Source organism: Phycodurus eques, chromosome 19, assembly GCF_024500275.1.
Source record: "Phycodurus eques isolate BA_2022a chromosome 19, UOR_Pequ_1.1, whole genome shotgun sequence".
NCBI lineage: Eukaryota > Metazoa > Chordata > Actinopteri > Syngnathiformes > Syngnathidae > Phycodurus > Phycodurus eques.
The window spans coordinates 32,664-53,319 of record NC_084543.1 but is presented as its reverse complement, the minus strand read 5'-3'; the positions used below and the strand labels follow the sequence as shown (position 1 = coordinate 53,319).

The window sequence follows — 20,656 nt, the reverse complement described above, 5'->3', positions numbered from 1 at the left end:
TGCTCGTTTGTCGTCGCAAACACGTGATTACGTGGCCGTGGGCTGTGACGTCATTTATGCAGGTGGGCCAAGTTGACGTTTGAAAATGAAAAAAATGTTAAGGAAATATACTAATTTGATTGAAATCAATATTTTTTTATAAATTTACATAACGGTAGACTGCATATAATTTTTTCACCCCCTTGAGTTTATAAGGTCTTCATGTTTGTATTTTTTTTAAATGTAAGATAAATAAATTTAATAAACGGTTGAAAATGCGCAGTCCATTTTGAGAAAAATAAAATAAATAATTATTACATTTTTCATATATTTGATAAAACATTGATTCAATTTTCTTATTTATTGATTTTGCTGTTGTTTTTATGCCTCCACGCGATCCATAAAATACGGAGAGAAAACAAATGCGGTGACTTCCTCTGCAATGACGGTGAATGTCCACTTGGGGGAGTTACATGTCCAGACGATGACGTCGAGGCCTCCGTCGCAGCTGAGGATGCTGGGAGGATGAAGATGAAGATGAGAGGGAGAAGGAGGAGGAGGATGAAGATGACAGCAGCGGAAGAGTATTGACACCTAACCACGCACACTAAAGCTAATAGCTAACTGCTACATGCACGCACAGATTCCGTTATACATGCTGGCAGAAGGTGGCTCCTCAGTACAGTAGCTACTAATGCACACAGTAGCTTTGTCCTAATTGCTGCCTAGCGCCTTGACAAAAAGAAGCTAACACACGTACACGCACACGCGCGCGATGCAGTGTCCCAGGTGTCCTATTGGACGGTGAGTAATGACATTACTTGTGTGTGTGCGCGTGTGTGTGTCTGTGCATGCGTATACAGGCGCATGTGCAATAAAGTGTAATGTCAGCTGGAGCATGTTGATGGCATTACCATGGAAACACTGGTTTTATTGGTTCTACTGTACATGTAAATGGTGAGATTTATAATCATGGTTTATTATGTAGCTTTTGTACATGTCTTGAAATCGAATACATAGCTTGTCGTTGCTGAATATTTACTAACTGTATGGTTTCCTTAGTAGATAAAGCGGGCAGGAATTGGTGAACATACATCACATTCTCTCGTTTCGCACTCACACAAGAGTGAAAAGGCCTTGGCGGCCCATATAAGTGAGTAGATGCGATTTTTTTTTATTTTTTTTTTTACAATGAGTACTTTGTGGATTTAAGTAAACTGTAGCTGCTGAAGAAGATTTGCATAGTTAAAATCTAACAGAAAGTTTTGACATGATGGCTTAGTTCCCCTCTAAGGTTCTACTGAATCATCTACCTTACTAGTTTTATGGGATGTACTGAGTCTTCTGGACTTAGTCACACTGTAGGTTCTTCTGGTTGGCCTTGTGACTTCCTGTCCTGTCAGTTTTCCTGGTTCTTCCCAGAGATCAGAATCACCTTAATTTGGCCAAGTATACTAAATGACAAAATAAACATTCAACACATAAGTACAGAGAGTCATTGAGAAATGTAAGGGGACCAGTAGTGCTGTAATTCTGATACAACAACAATCGTGCAAAATGGTGCAGAGTCCTCAAGCAATTTAAGTATCCAGTAGTGTGGTAATACTGATCAACAACAGCTGTGACCAAGCTACAACAATGAATATGGTAATAATGTCACAAAATTAATATGCACAAAATTTGAAAAATGTCATGGACATTTAAGTCAACTATTTAAGAAGTTAATGACAAGAGAGAAGAAGCTGTTGAAATTTCTGCTGGTTTCAGTGTGCATTGTTCAATAGTGCCTACCTGAGGAAAGGAGCTGGAAAAAGTGGTGACCAGGATTTGTCCAAGAGTTTTTGTCTGCCAGTCTTAGTTCTTGCAGCGTGCAAGTCCGTAAGAGTTGGTAGGGGGCACTGATCCTCTCAGCAGTCCTGACTGTCCGTTGCGGTCAGCTTTTGTCCTTTTTTATAACACCAAACCAGACTGTGATGGATGAACACGGAACTGATTCAGTGACCATTGTGTTGAACTGCCTCAGCAGCTCCTGTGGCAGGCTGCAGGAAGTACATCCTCAGCTGGGCCTTTTTTTGATGCTGGATGGATTTGTTAATTACAGTGTTGATATCATTACACAGTAAATTGTGTCATTGAATCAAAATTTACAGATGACACAGTAAACAAAGACCGTTTTTATGTTGTGTGGTCCCATCAAAACTATTTAAATCTTTGACAGAAAGCTCATTTCTTCTCTCCCGACCAGAAAATAAGATAATAATAACTTTTTTCCTGAGACTGAATAAAATTTTGTTATTGACTTCACTAAGGTGATGAGTTGATGTCTTATCGTAACAAAATAGGACTCTTTGAAAAATACAACATTATGTTTTTCACCTTACTTTAATGCCAGTTTACATCCTTGTCAAGTCCGGGTTGAAGTAAAATCTGAGTCCTGTTCCAAGCCAGTTGAAAGCAGCTACACACAGCAGCGCCTACGGTGGTTGTCCTGCTCAAGGTGTTGTTTGTTTCTCAGCATGTTATGTGTCTGTGGTCTGCAGGTACAAATGTTGTGATCTCTGACTGAGAAGCAGCAAGACTCAAGTTAGATATGTCCAAACGAGCTGCGGGAGGCCGGGGCAAGGGGGAGAGAGCAGACACCATGGCGACCGTTCAAGCTGTCAATGACGAACTGAGAGCTAAACTAATAGACATCCAGTTAGAACTTCAGCAGGAGAAGAACAAGGTGACGCCATCAACAGTCACTGTCTATATGTGTGCATGTGTGTCAAGTTCTGGTGATGCGGTGTTGATGTGTGTGTCATGTCAGGTTAGTCGTCTGGAGAGAGAGAAGAGTCAGGAACTGAGGGCGGAGCATCACCGCGCCACCGTTGCCATGACGGAACTCAAAAGCAAACTCCACGAGGAGAAGCAAAAGGAATTAGCCTTTACCAGGGAGACGTTACTACGGCAGCACGAGATGGAATTGATGAGGGTGATCAAAATAAAAGATGGAGAAATTCAACGATTGAATGGTTTGGTGCTAACGCTGCGGGATGGTTCCATGGATAAGGTGATCCACCTGATTCACATCTGACTTTCCGCATGGTTACCTGTCTGTCCAGTCAGGCGTTGATTCAAATGATTTGTGTTGTTCATTTTACATCGCCACAACTAGTTTTTGTAGCTTGGCACACGTAGCCGAGTTACTACCTGTGTCACGTTTGGTCTTCGATGTGATCCGGTGAATGTCTTTGCGCTTCTTCAGGTGAGGAGTGCTTTGCTGGCAGAGGTGGAGGAGACACAGAGGAGCTGGGAGGCTGAGCGATGTCGCTTCCAGCAGGAGGTTCAGGAGCAACGTGGAGCAAGGAGGAGCGCAGAAGAAGCACTGGCAGTGGCGCACCAGGCCTGCCAGTCCCGAGTAGCTGAGCTGCGCTCTGCTCATCATCAACACCAGGAGGAGCTTAACAGAACCAAGAGAGACTGTGAGAGGGAGATCCGCCGACTGGTATGATCAATTGCACATCAGACGCATTGTGTACATCAGACTGGAACGGTGTGACTGTTTATCTATGTAACCAAAATAAACTAAGTCAGACATATGAAAGTGGCCGTTTGCTTTTGGCGATATTACAACGCTTTACACGTTTTGTCAAATCCTGGCAGAGAAAAATTAGAATTTTTCTGACTAAGTGCTACGTGTTTATATGTCTAGATGGACGAGATCAAACTCAAGGACAGAGCAGTTAGTGTTTTGGATAAGGCTCTGGGGCTCCAGGCTGGCCATGCCCACCGACTTCAGCTGCAGACTCAGGCTGCTGAGCAGCAAATTGCAGCCCTGAGGGATGCACAAAGGGCGGGGCTAAACTACCCAGGAAATGTCACTAACACCACTACGAACAATCCTCTTCAGATTGTAAGCCCCGCCTCCTCTTGCTCCCACCAGTCGCACCGTAACCAATTTTGTGTTCACCACCACATCGTAAAATCAACTTTGTGTTCACCACTACATTGTAAAATCAACTTTGTGTTCACTACCACATTGCAAAGTCAACTTTGTGTTCATCACCATATCGCTCGGCACCAGCATGCACATCCAATCAGGTCACCATCAAAAAGTCATTTTGTCACACATCTCTTTGCTGTGTGGTCACTGGTCATTGCACATTGTCAGAAAATTTAAATGTAGATTATAAATACCAGTTGCAATTTTTTACTTGTACTTTATCTGGAGATCACATGACCCCAATGGAGGTCACATGATTAACAAGGCTACACGTGTATGTGTGTGCGTGTGCGTGTGTATGTGGATGTGTGTTCAGTCTCAGGAGGATCGAGACATGCGAAGATTTCAACTGAAAATCGCTGAGCTCAGCGCAGTCATCAGGAAACTGGAGGATCGAAATGCTCTCCTGTCTGAAGAACGCAATGAACAGGTAATTTATTGACAAGCGTTTATACTGTATGTAGTACAACGACAACTCGGTTCATGAATTTTATTTGTTACTTTGACTCCGAACCGGAGTCATTTTCCCCACGAAATGAATGAAATTAGAATGAATCTGTTCCGGCAAGGAGCAGGCGGCCGGAACACCGGCCGAGGTGCCCTGGCATGGGCGGGCATGCGAGCCGGATCCGCCAGCTGTGCCATGCACTCTGCCGCGCCAGTGGGAGCGCACCGGATGCTGCCGGAACCGCGACACTGTCCGGGTCAGGGGTCACGAACATGGTGCAATGCCACCAGGTAGCCCCGAAAGCCACCTGTGGGCCTCTTCTGAAAATAGCTCAACAGTGATGGGAAATTGCGGTTTCCTTGGCATGTTGTAGAAGTGATCATTTGAAAATGGAAACATACAATGCAGATTTATGAAGTGCTGCATATTGATATTTATCAGTTTCCTACCTTGTTAAATTATTGTTGATGACGATTGTGAGAAATCCACACGATCAGTGTCATCACACAAACAAATATCATTAATTATTAATAATAACATAGTTAAAGGTAATTTGAGCCAATTTGTTTGCTCAACAGTGTATATAAAACTGGTACTGGTAGCCCTACGCAAGGAGCAGCTTTCAGTTAGAAAATGGTTGGTGAGCCCTGTTTCAGGCCTTCCTAATAGCACCATTTCTTTGGAGCCGTACAGAGGGCAAATTTAGAACAAAAAGAAGGAGCTACATATCTTTACGTGAAATATGTGATGCACGGAGCGAACAACATTCAAGCTATGTGAGAGAAAGCACAACTGAGCGTTTCAGGTGGATGCCAAGACTGTTCGCCACTTGAAGCATGCATTTTTTTTAATGCTAACAATATTTGTACAAAAAATTATTCTCTAAACTAGGGCTGGGTGATAATTTAATATCAATATATATTGTGAAAGGCACTTGATCAATATGAACAGAATAGACATTCAATAAAAGGTTTGATTGAAAATGGATGTTGAAGACAACCACGCCTGTGATGCTGCAAGGCATTTAGCGGAAAGCTTCAGTCTCTCGACTTATTACGGCCCAGTTAAGCAAATTTACGTACGTCCATGTTTTGACAGACAATAAGAACAGGCAATAATAATGCGAGTTGCTTCGCACATAACCAATCGTAATGGGAGTAGAACCACGCCAAGTTAGGTTGACGCACACAGCAGCACATTAGCAGTGAGACGTAGGACGCGAATGTCTGTAGGCCAGTACTGCAGCCGTAGGAGAGCGCTGAAAAAAGAAAAGAAAATGAGTGTTCCCTAGGAAGGAACGGCGGGAGACACAGGCCAAGCCTCAATGGATGAGATAGTTGACAAGAAAGGCTGGATAAATTTGGCAGTGTGGAGTTATTTTAGTTTGAGGGGAAACAAAGTAGCATGCACTGGAAATTATATTGAGTGTATGTTCACACAAACACAGAGAACCTGATCTCTTTTACTGCTTGAAGCAGTGCTGTCTGCTAGCGCACGCCTAATGGGTGGTAAGTAATGTCAGTAAATAATTGGGGTGGCTGTGGCCCGGTTGGTAGAGTGACTGAAGGGTCACTAGTTCGAATCCCAGCTCTGACTGTCTGCTGTCGAAGTGTCCTTGGGCAAGACACTGAACCCCAAATTGCTCCATGGCAGCAGCCCTCCATTGGTGTATGAATGTGTGTGTGAATGGTTGAATGTTAGGCTTTTAAAAGCGCTTTGGGCACCGTATGTAGATAGAAGTGCTATAAGTGTAGTCCATTTATCATTTAATGCTAAACTTTGCAATCCTGGACCGGAGCAAGGGCCAACCTCCTGAAAACAACAAACAAATTGTATCGCAAAAGACATGTTACCAGTAAGTACAGTTGAAAAAGAGACAATCAAGTGGATGATTAACCTAATGGACGCTCATTACAAGGAAAACTTGAAAGCTTATGCATGGTCAGATTATACGCGTTTATACGTTTTATTTGTCTTACACAGTTGTATAATGTTTCATGTCATGTTCAACTTTGATTCATTCATTTTCCGTAACGCTTATCGTCACTAGGGTCACGGGCGTGCTGGAGCCCATCCCCGCTGACTCTGGGCGAGAGGCGGGGTACACTCTGAACTGTTCGCCAGCCAATCGCAGGGCACGAATAAACAAACAACCATTGACACTCACATTCACACCCATGGGCAATTGAGAGTCTTCAATTAACCTAGCATGCATGTGTTTGGGATGTGGGAGGAAACCGGAGTACTCTGAGAAAAGCTTTAGTTTTATATTGTGATATACAGTATATCGATACTGACCGATGTAAAAAAAAAAAATGATCGTAATAGGATTTTTTCCCATAATGCCCAGCCCTACCGTAGTCAAATAAAATTTTGTTCTTAAACTGATTTGTTTGCGAACAGGAGGGTACGTGAACCGAGGTTTTGTTATATGTATTGTATTCTGCATGTTTCACATCCTGTGTGTTGTGTTTCCTGTTTGGCGGGACACATAGTTGAAGCGACTGAGAGAAACAGAGAGTCAGTTTCTTCCTCTTCTGGACAAAAACAAACGCCTGAGCAGGAAGAATGAAGAGCTATCGCTCATGCTGTGTCGCCTTGAAAACAAACTGCGCTTTGTCACCCAGGAAAACATGGAGATGGCAACTATGGTAACTCTGCGGGTCCTGTCCAAAGCAAACGTTTCCTTTAGAACAGTCATGCGAAAAGGAAAAGAAAAATCTGATCACAAAGTTGTGTTTGTTGTGATCCACAGAGAAGGCCGAGTTCGCTCAACGACCTGGACCGCAGCAACTCTGGTGGTTACCATGGTTACAGCCAGGACGACAGTGAAATGGAGTTTCTGCGACTTCAAGTTCTGGAGCAGCAACACATCATTGACGACTTGTCCAAGGTCCTTGTAGTACTTTATATATTGGTGCCACAATTTACATATTGTCACCGTCGGGCAGAAACCTCCCATATCCAAATTTGGTCAATTTCCCATTTTTTTCACAATGCAGTACTATTGGTCAGTCCCCATGTGGGTCTCTTACTTTTACAAATTACTTACCAATCTTAAGTGTTCAAAATGGCTTGAGAGCAAATCAAAGTTCATTTAAATATCTCCATAATTACTCTCTTTTTCGCATTTCATGAAAAATTGTTTTTAGAGATGTGAGAGTTTCACCCAACAGTTGATGGTATGATATAACATCTACTGGACATTCTTTAAAATTGGCCAATGAGACTTTTATATTATATCCAAATTTTCTTTCAGGCTCTGGAAACAGGAGGTTATGTCAAAAATGTCATTGTAAGTTCTGTTCAGCTGTACCCATTATGTTTAGATGGAAAATTTAGAAGAATCTCAAACCTTAAGTATTTGTGTCAACAGGAAAGAGATTTGTTGTTACGATACAGACGTCAAGAATCGGTGAGGAGGAAACGAACTGTGAGATCCTGCAGGGTGAGACAGCTTTATTCTTGTTGATTTGTTTGTTGCCATTTCATTTTCATTCACCCATATGATAGTATAAAATATTGATCCAGGGGTGTACATAACTAGTACTGTGGTACACATGCGCGGCCAAGGTCAATAAGGCATAACGTCACTTACATCTCTAACTACAAAGGTACGAGCCAAATGTGAAAGATGTCAAAAAAACGCAACAAATGTAAACAGCTTCTTTGGTGTGTCACCATCAAAAAGAAACAGCAAAACTAGCCGGAGCCGAAGGAAAGGTTTTCTTTCTGAAAAGTGGCTCCAAGATGCGCGTCTTGAAGCTAATGATGAGCGCACCGATATGCGGTGCACGATTTGCCGCTCACATCCTCACGGAGCAGAAAAATCGAGAGCATTTTGTAAATGCTCCAAAAATTTCAGTCATCCCTTATTTAACAAACATGAAGAGCAAAGAACCTGTGAGTTTGACACAAGCCAAGCTATCTGAAGAGAACTATCCAATCGCCCACTTGCTTGGTGGAGAGACAGATTAATGAAGGACAACCGGCAAGCACTGTGTAATATTTTTCTCCTCATCTTTCATAAAGCTAATCATGCGCATCCCATGTCTTCCTGTGGTGGGTGTATATCATTCACGTGAAGGCGGCATACGGATAATGCTGAGCATCACGCACACAATCAGCAGGGAGTTGAGAGCTGAGTTGCAGTCTACTGAATTTTGATGGATTTGAGGACATCACAAAAACCAAGCAGATTGTTTATATTGTGTCAGTGTCCAGCGACTGAGAATACACTTGGGACTTTCTTAAACTGATTGAACTGGGTGCTTATCGAACAGTGCAGGCCATAACTGACGGACTTGTGAGGCTTTTCCTGGATGCATGCTTGGATGTCTAGACTGCTAAACTGTTCGCTGTGTGCACAGATGCTGTGGTTAATGTTGGTGCGTACAACAACATTGTGCTGAAATTTCGGCAACTCGCTGCAGTTGGCCGGACATACTGAAGAACTGCGCAAGGTCAACTGATCGCAATGTTCCTTATTATGAGAAATTTAATTGCTCTGTGATCAAGCTGCTGAAGTTTTATTCATAGAAATGAGGAGAAAAAAACACTGCAACACTGAAGAAATTTTTTGAAGAAAATGAGATCTATTTTGTGAAACTGGGTAAGTTTCATAAATATATTCTGCATTGAGGCATGCAGCACTGTTAAAAGTATCAAGACTATTGCTAGCCATTAAAATGCAGCTGACTACAAGCGATACAAGTGAATTGCACAATGTCTGCACAGTGTTTTCTGGCAAACATGCTTGGCATTGGCAGCATTTTGAAGACCACATCCTTAAGAAATCAGAAATAAAAGTTGACTATTGGATAATATAAAGATGAACTAATGGTGGCCACTGGACAGTTCCCACTTCTGCTTGGTGTTAAACGTCACTACAGGACACAAACTGTTTTAAATGCTGAAGTGGATAGAGACGAGACAAAGTTACTCAGGGGGGAGTTGACATGACTCCCTGAAGTCATATAATCACTTCTTTGTATTTGATCCCTCAACCTGGCCTCAGGAAATGCAAGACCTCCACCGTTTTGGCAACACACCGGTTAATAGCTTTCTTCAGAAATATGAAATTTGACAATGACAAAACTGTGAGGGAATTGAAGCAAGCAGGAAAAGTTGAAGCAAGAAGCAAAACATTTGGGAGCCTCCTCTGTGTGTGACTTGGTTGAATAGTACAACCCCAATTCCAATGAAGTTGGGACATTAAAGATAAATAAAAACAGAATACAATGATTTGCAAATCATGGTCAACCTATATTTATTTGAATACATGACAAAGACAAGATATTTAATGTTCAAACTGATAAATTTGATTGTTTTTAGTAAATAATCATGAACTTAGAATTTGATGGCTGCAACAAGTTCCAAAAAAGCTGGGACCGGTTAGGGTTAGCCTAACCCTAACCCTAGCCCGGGTCATGTTTACCACTGTGTTATATCACCTTTTCTTTTAACAACATTCAATAAACATTTGGGAACTGAGGACACTAATTGTTGAAGCTTTGTCGGTGGAATTCTTTCCCATTCTTGCTCGATGTACAGCTTCAGCCGTTCAACAGTCCGGGGTCTCCATTGTGGTATTTTACGCTTCATAATGCGCCACACATTTTCAATGGGAGACAGGTCTGGACTGCAGGCAGCCCAGTCTAGTCCCCTCACTCTTTTACTACGAAGCCACGCTGTTGTAACACATGCAGAATGCGGTTTGGCATTGTCTTGCTGAAATAAGCAGGGGCGCCCATGAAAAAGACGTTGATTGGATGGCAGCATATGTTTCTCCAAAACCTGTACGTACCTTTCAGGATTAATGGTGCCTTCTCAGATGTGTAAGTTACCCATGCCATTGGCACTAACACAGCCCCATACCATCACAGATGCTGGCTTTTGAACTTTGCGTCCATAACGGTCCGGATGGTTCTTTTCCTCTTTGGCCCGGAGGACACGACGTCCACAAATTCCCAAAACAATTAGAAATGCGGACTCGTCGGACCACAGAACACTTTTCCACTTTGCGTCAGTCCATCTGAGATGAGCTCGGGCCCAGAGAAGCCGGCGGCGTTTCTGGGTGTTGTTGATAAATGGCTTTTGCTTTACATAGTAGAGTTTCAAGTTGCACTTACGGATGTAGCGCCGAACTATATTTACTGACATTGGTTTTCTGAAGTGTTCCTGAGCCCACATGGTGATATCCTTTACACATCGGCGTCGGTTTTAGATGCAGTGCCGCCTGGGGGATGGAAGGTCACGGGCATTCAATGTTGGTTTTGGGCCTTGCCGCTTACGTGCAGTGATTTCTCCAGATTCTCTGAACCTTTTGATGATGATATGGACTGTAGATGCAGAAATCCCTAAATTCCTTGCAATTGTACGTCGAGCGACGTTATCCTTAAACTGTTGGACTATTTTCTCAGGCACTTTTTCACAAAGAGGTGAACCTCACCCCCATCTTTGCTTATGAATGACCGAGCAATTCAGGGAAGCTCCTTTTCTACCCAATCATGGTGCCCACCTGTTCCCAATGAGCCTGTTCACCTGTGGGATGTTCCAAGCAGGTGTTTGATGAGCATTCCTCAACTTTCTCAGTCTTGTTAGCCACCTGTCCCAGCTTTTTTGGAACGTGTTGCAGCCATAAAATTCTAAGTTAATGATTATTTGCTAAAAACAATAAAGTTGATCAGTTTGAACATTAAATATCTTGTCTTTGTAGTGTATTCAGTTAAATACAGGTTGCACATGGTTTAACGCAACGTTCCAACTTCATTGGAATTGGGGTTGTAAATACAAGTAACCCAGATGTGTACTCCAATATCAACAAGGTGGTTAAATTGTCTCTTAGGCTGCCTTTAAGCAGTGCAGCTTGTGAGAGGGGATTCTGACATCTCAATATAATAAAAAAGAAGTACACATCTTGTCTTTCACATGCTCGTCTCTTAGCCATGTTGCACATTTAGCTGTCAATGAAGAACCCAGAGACAAATGATCCAAAGCCAGCAGTTTACCTGTGGATGGAGACAGCTAATTGGGGGCTAAACCATGCATGAAACAGAAGCAGAAGACAGTGGGGGTGACACTGCGGAGAGCAGTGAGAAAGACTGTACTTATTAAGACCACAGGGTGAGAACCAAACACCATCTCCTGGTACTACTACTCGTATGAGTAACCCACCCAAAAAATATGTGCACCCCTGTATATAACCATTGTCATTCTGTAGTATGTTTGTGACATGGTTCGGGCTAGGGTTCACCCTAACCCGAACCAAGACCAACTATACGATACGTGTTTTCTCTTGGAGAAGCAGTCCAGCAAAATCGTCTTGAATGAGGCCGAACAAATCTCAGAAATTAATACATGCTTGCTATATTTTGTCTATTTCCTAAAATAACCCTTTTTGGCATTATAGGATGTTTTCTTGAGTTTGATGTTGTTTATCATAAATGTACATCAGTGTTTAAAAGAAGTGCAAGTATTGCTACGGGACAACAGATCATAATGCGATAGTTTAGTTTGTTGATCGATATTTTCTTTTGCGTGTGTGTATGTCTTCAGGTTATAGAAACGTTTTATGGTTATGATGAAGACGTTTCGGTGGACTCAGATGGATCATCCTTATCTTTTCACACTGACAAAACCCCTGACACGGAACCTGAAGAGGTAGACACTTGTTGCCCTTTTTTCTTTCTTTTCTATTGTAGCATATATTGGTTTTGATAAAAGCTTAATTCATTTTAAAAGGGGGGTCGTAGAGTAAATGCCTGCGTTTAAGTCCAAGGTAATTTAAGCAAATATTAGAATGTTACAATCGAAGGTTTGTTTGTCTCGTATAGGGCATTACGTCTCTTTTTATATTTTTAGTTTTAAGGGAAAGTGACAAAAAACCTTTTTATCAATCTCTGTTCTCTAGAAGGCTCGCTATATTCGATATGATGATAATTCTCGATTTCAGCGGTCAAATGTTGCACTCAAACACACTGTAGCGTGCATTGGTTTTGGATAAAATGTAATTAATTGAGGAGAAAAGAATCTGCTATTGCTTCCGGTTTAGCTTGATGTTAAGTTTAACGTTATAATCAAAGTACTTTTGTCTTGAAAAGGGGCTCCATATCTCTTTTTATAAGTGTAAAATTTAGGAAAAGGGACAAAAAACCTCGATCATTCTCTGTTAACTCGAAGGCTGGTACATTTATGAAATACGAGTTGTCGATGGCAGCGGCTTCACTATTAAACTCAAAACACACACAAAACACAATAGGACGTGTAATTTTATGTAAAATGTTATTATATATAAAAGGGAAGACTACAGGGAAACAATACAGAGGGATCTAACTACAAAAAGAAAACGAATAATGGTAATAGAAAGAAACTAGGCATACGAAAGGGGAGGAGGACATGGTGTGTGGTTGGAATAAAAAAATGTGCGTGTGTAAAGAGTTGAGTCATAGCAAGAGAGAGCAAAGCTGGGATTTGTGTGACGCTGGTATTTAACCCGAAAATTAGTAGGCACTAATTTTGTACATCCTGGCAACGATTGTCATGTCCTACTCACGAATGTGGATCAGTTGGCACTTGGAGGTGGTCTCTCTTAGGTGTCTCGGAAGAAACGGAGGCAGGTTTAGTTGAAGAAAAAGGATGCACAAAAATAAAACAGAAACAGGTGAAAAAGAAAACTGAAAGTTGTTGGTCCGTTGGGATGCGCTCGTAACTTTCCTTCCGATTGAACTTGTGGCGGGCCCCGCTCTTGCTCTCAACTGTGCGCGTGACCGGTACGGAATGCCGGTAGTTGCTTAGTGAGGCTGCGCCAACAGATCACGGCTGGGAAAATGGATTGAAGCCGCATGGCCCGCGTCTTTCCTTGGGCAGCGCCGCCGTCTTGGTCCGATGGTCGCTCTCGCACGTGGTGGCAACGAAGGACAAAGGAAAGGGAAGAGGGATGGTTTGGCTGAGGCTGCCTCGCAGCGGCAGAGAGGTTAGCCAGGAAGAGCCAAGAAGCAAGACATGAGAGAGAGAAGAGGCAGAAGTCAAAGCTTAAATAACCAGGGGGGCATCTGAGGGATGGATGGAGAAATATATATATATATATATATAGAGAGACAAAAACATGACTGTCATTAGTATGAATATCAATAATTATGCTCACTTTTATATACATCCTTGTCCATTCTGCCATCTTATGAGCAAGCTCTTTGCCTGTTAGCGGGGGCGGAGTCAAGTCCCATACCCCTTGCTTTCAAGCGAGCTCCTCGAGCACACTTGGTTTCAAGGGCTATACACCCCTTGGTCTTAGCCCTTCCCCTAGGAATTGAGATGCCCCTTCGTTCTCGTGCACGAGCAAAACCAAGGGCCAATGAGTGAAGCAGGGGCTAAGGGATAGAATTGGGATTGGCCCTTTGTCTCCTATCTCGCCAGCATTGATAAAGTCAGTGTTTATGTTAAAGATGCTTTGTCACTGGTCTGACTGATTCTGGGACTAGTGTTGTGTTGCAGGTGTGTGTTCGTGAGGAAGCGGAGCTTCGCTATCGCCAACTGACACAAGAATATCAAGCTCTGCAAAGAGCCTATGCTCTGCTAACTGAGACGAGTGGCGGGAACTATGACGCTGAAAAGGAGATCAAGGTGACGACCCCTTTCTGCACCTTACAGGTTAAAGGTTAAATTCCTTGTGTGGGGTTGATGGTTCAATACTGGTTCCCTCTTTTCAGACCAGAGAACAACTGCTGTCAGAAATCAGTCAATGTCAAACCAGAATAACAGATCTAGAGTCAGCATTGAAACAACAAGGACGGGTAAGCAGAGACACGCACACATGCACGCACCGTTGTACTATAAAATGTATTGTGTTTGTTACTATCCAACCATGTTTTGAGATTGAATGGAAGAGCACTGGAGATAAACTCCTGAATGGGCAATTTTGATTTACAATGTCTACCATCTTCCAGGATGTGAAGTGGGTGGAGGAGAAGCAGCTGTTGTATCAGAGGAACCAGCAGTTGTTGGAAAAGGTAAATGTCATGAATTTCTTTGAAGTCTCTTAAGTGGAAGGTTGCAGCTTCCTTGGCCACGTGGCGCATCCTTGACAAGGAAAATAGCTTCATCAGGTCACTCATCATCACTTCAGTTGGGAAAGTTTGTATCATAAAACAGGGCTAGATTTGGGGAAACGGAAGTACGGACAACATTCGTTGACCAAACTCATCCATTGCGGAGTGGGGAGACACAAGAAATGGTTTCCCTTTGAGGAAGAAAAGGGATCCTCTACTACTGTGCTGCACAATCCAAAATCGCTGCTAATTCCCAGAGATGATGGTCTTGAATTTTTCTGTTGCTGTTTCAGGTGAGGCTTATGGAGGCAGAAGATGTTTGTCTGAAAAACGACATCCAGGACATCAGAGACCAAAATGAACTACTTGAGTTCAGAATCTTAGAGTTGGAGGTGATAAGACTCAGACAACAATGTTGACACGAGACGGCATGTGACAAATCTATGTTTGCGTTCAGGAAAGGGAGTGGCGTTCCCCTGGCATGAAATTCCAGCAAGTCCATTTCCCAGACAGCGTCAGTCCATTGCAAGTGTATTGCGAGGCGGAGGGCGTAACTGTACGTAACACATCCATTACAGCCGTCCTTCAAAATAGGAGCTGGTGTCAGCTTGTTTGTGTGCATATGTTTCTCCAGGACATCGTGATCAGTGACCTGATGAAGAAGTTGGACATCCTAGGCGATAACGCCGTAAGTGTATGTTGAACTTATTTTGTATCAAGCAAGCATGTTGTTGTTGTTTGACTTGTTACGATCATGCAGCACCTTGTGCTAGTCTTACTGTGTTGGCTCAAGATATAAATTTTGTAAGGGCCGTGAGTACATACTCAAAGAAGCTCGTTAGCACGCTGCCAGATTGTTAATGCTGTTGTTATTGTGTCCTGCAGAATCTGGCCAATGACGAGCAGGTGGTTGTGATTCATGCCAGGACTGTTCTCACCCTTGCTGAGAAGGTTACACATACATACACACACAAATACACACATACACACACACACACACACACACACACAAATGCACACACACACAAATGCACACACAAAGTTTGATAATGTGGTTATTTCCTCAGTGGTTGGAATCCATTGAAGTGACAAAGTCAGCACTGCAACAGAAGATGTTGGACATTGAAAGTGAGAAGGTAAACCCTAACATCTGTAAAGAGGAACCACAGGAATGTACAAGAGCAACTCCGACCATGAATCGTGTGTGCGTGTTATGCTGGTAGGATTTGTTCTGCAAGCAGAAGGGCTACCTCGATGAAGAGCTCGACTTCAGGAAGCGCTCCGTGGATCAGGCTCATAAGGTAAACTGAACTAAAATCTCCTGGTGGACCACTGATCGACAAGGTTGTCACACAGAGGATCCTGGAGCTGGAGGCCATGTTGTATGAGGTGCTACGGCAACAGGATGAGTCCAGAATTGTTGGACAGAAGGACGGTTGTGTGAATGACATGTTAACAGAGGACCAGAGGGAGGGGCTTAAGAGCGCAATGGACCAATGGAAACGAGCTGTGATGTGCGAGCTGAGGGAGCGAGATGCTCAGATCCTCAAAGAACGAATGGATCTGCTGCAAGCCACACAACAGGTAAGTGGTCCAAACAACCTGCGCAATACATTACTTTTCTATGTTTGCTCATCAACTTTGAAATTGTCCATCGTAGAGAAACAAAGATTTGGAAGAATTCATTGAAGCTCAGAAACGACAAATCAAAGAATTAGAGGAGAAGTTTCTCTTTCTCTTCTTATTCTTCTCTCTGGCCTTCATCCTGTGGTCCTAACATCAGCTGGTGAGTTAAACATCAGCTGGTTAGGGTTAGTGTCACTGCACTCAAGATTGTTTTGCATTCAGGAATCCTCACTTTTCGACAAATTTTGATTTGGTGTCTCGTCTAGTTTGGCTTTAGGGATCAGTGTCCCCCTTTGAATCAATTCTTGTTTATCTTCCTTTGTTGTGCACTTAGTCAACTTTGTTGAAGTTGAGTTTTGATTAGATAGAATAATCATCTTCATGGTCATAAATTAGCGCTGTACGACATGAGGAAAAAAAAAAAGACATTGCGATTTTTAAAAAAAAGCTGTGATATATATATTGCGATGTGAAGTAATACTGGATCAGTATTGGGAAAGTTAATTTCCTACGCAAACTAGTTGACAGTTCTAAAAATGAACTAGTTGAGTTAATAGTTCATAATTAAAAATTTAGGACTAAGCTCAATGGTCTAAAAACATACTAGTTCAATTGTGTTTTTTTTAAAATTTTTCAATATGTAGCTGAGGCGGCACCCACACCCTCCCACATCCCAAAAACATACGTGCTAGGTTAATTGACAACTCTAAATTGCCCGTAGGTGTGAATGTGAGTGCGAATGGTGGTTTGTTTGTATGTGCCCTGCGATTGGCTGGCAACCAGTTGAGGGTGTACCCCGCCTCCTGCCCGATGATAGCTGGGATAGGGTTAACCCAGCACGCCCCCGACCCGCGTGAGGAGAAGCGGCTCAGAAAATGGACGGATGGATGAATATGTAGCTGACAGGCTATTACCCCCAAAATACTGGCATTTCATCTCCCTACTGTTGCCAACTATTCAGTCCACAGTATTAGCCAGCTGCAGCTTTTCACCCTACAATCTGAAAAACATGAGGAAAGACTTGTTGCTTCAACGGTCTTTATTAAAATGAGAACTTAAAACAAAAACAGGACTTTTGTCCTTAATGCGCAAAGAAAAACACATAACACAGTATGAATGGAATGACGGTGAAAGGATATTGATAACTGCATTTGCTGCAGCTCTGACGGACTATATTAGCAAATCTTCTCTATTCTTATTTTACAAAGCAAAATAAATGTCCTACAATTACAGTGTGACCGTACAGTGTTATACCTAAATCATTCTGAATGAAATAATAATTTTGATAGTAATCAATTTTTACAATTTTGTACTGCATTACCAAAGACCACATTCACTTCCATTTACACAGTGTCCCTGATGCGCAAATAAAATGTATTTAACCAGTGAGAGTAGTGAACACAGTAAACACACACTGGAGCAAGGGTCTACTTTAGCACCCAGAGAGCACTCCAGGGTGTTGGTGTCTCGGTCAAGGGCACCACGGCTGGGCATCCGAGGGATATCGGGGGTGGGAGGATGCTGGTGCACACTCTTGTGCTGGTTGATGACTTGAACTGGGATCCTCACGGTAGCAGGCGGAGATCTTAACCACGTGGCCTCAGCTGCCCCCAAGACTACATTCGTGTACCTCAGTGTGGTTTGTGTCGTTATTTATGTCATGTGCCATTTCCCTTGTCTGCCACGCTCCCACTCTGTCAGTAACACAACAAACATATGAGTAGAAGTCATTTAGCTTTGGTTCTGGTTTTGTTTTTTAGAGTCTGGCATCCTGCAGCTGAACACTCAGCCTATCCGAAACCAGCTGACCTCAATGTCCCACAATGCCTGTGTGCTGATTCCCAGTGCAGGTGATGATGATTTCTACTGCCTTTGTTTCAAATTTTCAAAGTACTATTTTACCTATCTGAAGAAGTATGTTGTTAATATAGTTGTAAAAGGTTCAAATAAAGTGAGTGTGAAAAGGACACGCATGTAATGTTTTTTTTCTGCTGTCTGCTGAAATCAACATTTGTATATGTTAAAAAAATGTATAACTTTCCAGTTAGGTTTAGTTAGGGTTAGGTTTGGGGAACTGAAGGGTTAGGTGAGGGGAACCGAACCCTCCCTCTCCCAGTATAGGGGAAATAATTCCCCTATAGGGTTAGGTCTGGGGAACTGAACACTTCCCCACCAGGAATTGGGGGCATTGCCCCCTCTTCCTGGAGGAAAGGATGGTGCACGGTCCATCCACCCATGGTTCCGCCTCCCGTAACCCTGGTTCCAATCCCTGGGGTATGTGGGCTGGCGGCCCCGCCCATAGCGGACTTCTGTCCAACCCCCACCCTCCACGATATTTGCTTCCTTTATTTGAGTTCGCCTTGGCTATTGAAGTCATCTTTATTTTTGTTGTTTCTTATGTATTAGTTTTGGTGTTAATTTATAATGTATTTGACTGAAAGAAACAAAACAAAAAGTCAATAAAACAAAAAAACAAAAAAATCCGCAATTCAAACCTATAACAACCTATTATGCGTGTGCTCTGACAACATTTCGGCCTGTAAGGGCCTTCTTCGGGTCGTGGCACACTTTCTTTTAATTAAACAACAACAGCGAAGCAGCTATACTCTTTGGTGATGTTCTCCCTCCGAAATCCAAAACAAAACTGAGGCTTCTAGGTTTGTCCGCCTTTTATATGCTGCTCTTTTTAAAACATTTTAACTTGTGTTAAGAGTAACATAACTTCAAATTAACCCTATTTTGTTGTCTTTTACTACTATTTCCATTAAATAACCTCTATTTTAACTGTATTTAAACCATTTCATGACACCCACTGGATCTGTCCACTAATGCACTGTGCTGAGGAGGTAAGGATTGCGAAACACCCTAGTGTGCGTGATCGTGTGCGTTGTGCCACACGTGATTGTGTGTGCATCCAGGGGTTGGTGCGTCCCAGTAGTAAAAGCAGCATAAAGCTTAAGATCATGCCCAAGGTGAAGAGGGTGAAGGAAAAGCTCCACAAGCAGAAGTCAAACAGCTCGCTCTCAGGGTGGAACAGCCGATAAAACACACCCAAAGTCATCTCGCAGACAAATTGGAATTTGGAGTGTTTTGAGCAGGTTACTTTGCTTCCCTCTCGTGGCCCGGTGAGGTAAAATTTGCAGCTGCATGGCCAGCTACTTGAAGCTGCTTTCACACAGCATTCCTTTTCCGCCCTTTCCATAATGTTCACAAATGTATTCTCCTTTCCTTTTTGAGAGCCTCACCGACCGAAATAGCCTTTGTCCTGAGAACATGCGTGCTTGCACACTGCCGATGTCGGTTGCAACATTAACATAATTAGATGTCAGCGTGCCAGCTCCGATTGTTTTCAACACAAAGTAGCATGCGTAGTGATTTAAAAAAAAATGAATACCTCTCTGACATTTTCAATCCAAAAAGTATTTTATACATGATAATTGGTCCTAAAGTTGTGGCCAGTTGTTAAATATGTACTGTTTTTAGAAGAACTCTTGTAAATCATTTTTGTGCGCACGTGTATATAGAGTACATATTGTGGGCATCGGACCAAATTTGGTCCGTCTATCCATCCATTTTCAACACCGCTTAAAGGTCGCGGGGCGCTGCGCCGGAGCCTATCCCGGCTGACTGGGCGAAAGGCGGACTACGCCCTGAACTGGTCGCCAGTCAGTCGCAGGGCACATATAGACAGGGACAACCATTCACACTGTCAGTGAATGGGAACTGAACCCACGCTGCCCGCACCAAAGTCAGGCGAGTGTACCACTACACCATCAGTGACTTACCCAAATCTGTTCAATTGAATATTTTTTCACCAATTGATACTGTTGTTCAGTCCACACGTGGGACTGTTATTCTTCCAAATGACTGAGCGTTGTAAATGACTGAGCGTTGTAAATTGCTTGCTCTTTGATGGTGCAGCGTTAATAAAGACGCAGTTATTTTGTTTTCCTGAAAAGTAATGGTTTTGGACATGCAAGTATTCCACCCAACGCCAATGATATCCAACCTATAGGATACAGCGTGGTTTTTGTAGGAGCGCGCATTCGGAGTTTGTAATCGCTTGTGGTCGTGGCGCTTTAGGAACATGGCATGTCAAGTGATATATATTATATATCACTCATATATATTATATATCACTTGAAGTCATATATATAAAATGTTTATCAAGGATTGTTTGAATGTAATTTAATGGGGTTAACAATGATTCCGCAATGCTGGGTGTTTGCACGAGTGTGTGCGTGTTGCCAGTTGTTCCGTCATGTAACAAAGATAAGCTTTGGAAATAAAAATGACTTGATGGCGTGATAAATGTCCGTCTGCTGCTGCTCCCAACGTGCCTGACTCAAAAGTAAGTTTTATTAATACCTGCATGTAAGTCTGTTCGGTTTGTATGAAAATGCTTGCCGCCGCTTCTCCCTACATACATTGTGACCAACAAAGCTGACACAATATGAAGTTGTCATTTCTCTTAATTGTTGATTAATGAAATGTTTCGAGTGAGGAGCTATAAAGCTGTTCTGTCATAAACTGACTTTGCCTCTTTTCCCAACACAACTCTGCTTTCAGCTG

At 42.7% G+C, this 20,656-nt stretch overlaps 1 protein-coding gene across 7 annotated transcripts; it reads left to right on the top strand.

Moving 5' to 3' along the window:
* The first annotated feature begins 492 nt into the window (after window positions 1-492).
* On the top strand, window positions 493-18,051 carry jakmip3 (Janus kinase and microtubule interacting protein 3). Of its 7 annotated transcripts, none has more exons than XM_061706186.1 (24): window positions 493-783; window positions 1,045-1,132; window positions 2,520-2,704; window positions 2,789-3,031; window positions 3,227-3,466; window positions 3,674-3,874; window positions 4,281-4,394; window positions 6,908-7,063; window positions 7,168-7,305; window positions 7,672-7,707; window positions 7,789-7,860; window positions 11,970-12,074; window positions 13,905-14,033; window positions 14,120-14,203; window positions 14,357-14,419; window positions 14,752-14,850; window positions 14,916-15,014; window positions 15,093-15,146; window positions 15,344-15,409; window positions 15,526-15,594; window positions 15,682-15,759; window positions 15,815-16,042; window positions 16,119-16,244; window positions 17,845-18,051. In XM_061706186.1, exons 3-23 carry the CDS (start codon window positions 2,570-2,572, stop codon window positions 16,233-16,235), a joined length of 2,526 nt encoding a protein of 841 aa, XP_061562170.1. In that variant the 5' UTR covers window positions 493-783; window positions 1,045-1,132; window positions 2,520-2,569; the 3' UTR covers window positions 16,236-16,244; window positions 17,845-18,051. The 7 variants fall into 7 exon arrangements, with proteins under 7 accessions (XP_061562170.1, XP_061562168.1, XP_061562166.1 ...); XM_061706184.1 differs by having other exon boundaries at window positions 15,093-15,152; XM_061706182.1 differs by having other exon boundaries at window positions 2,520-3,031.
* The last annotated feature ends 2,605 nt before the right edge of the window (window positions 18,052-20,656 follow it).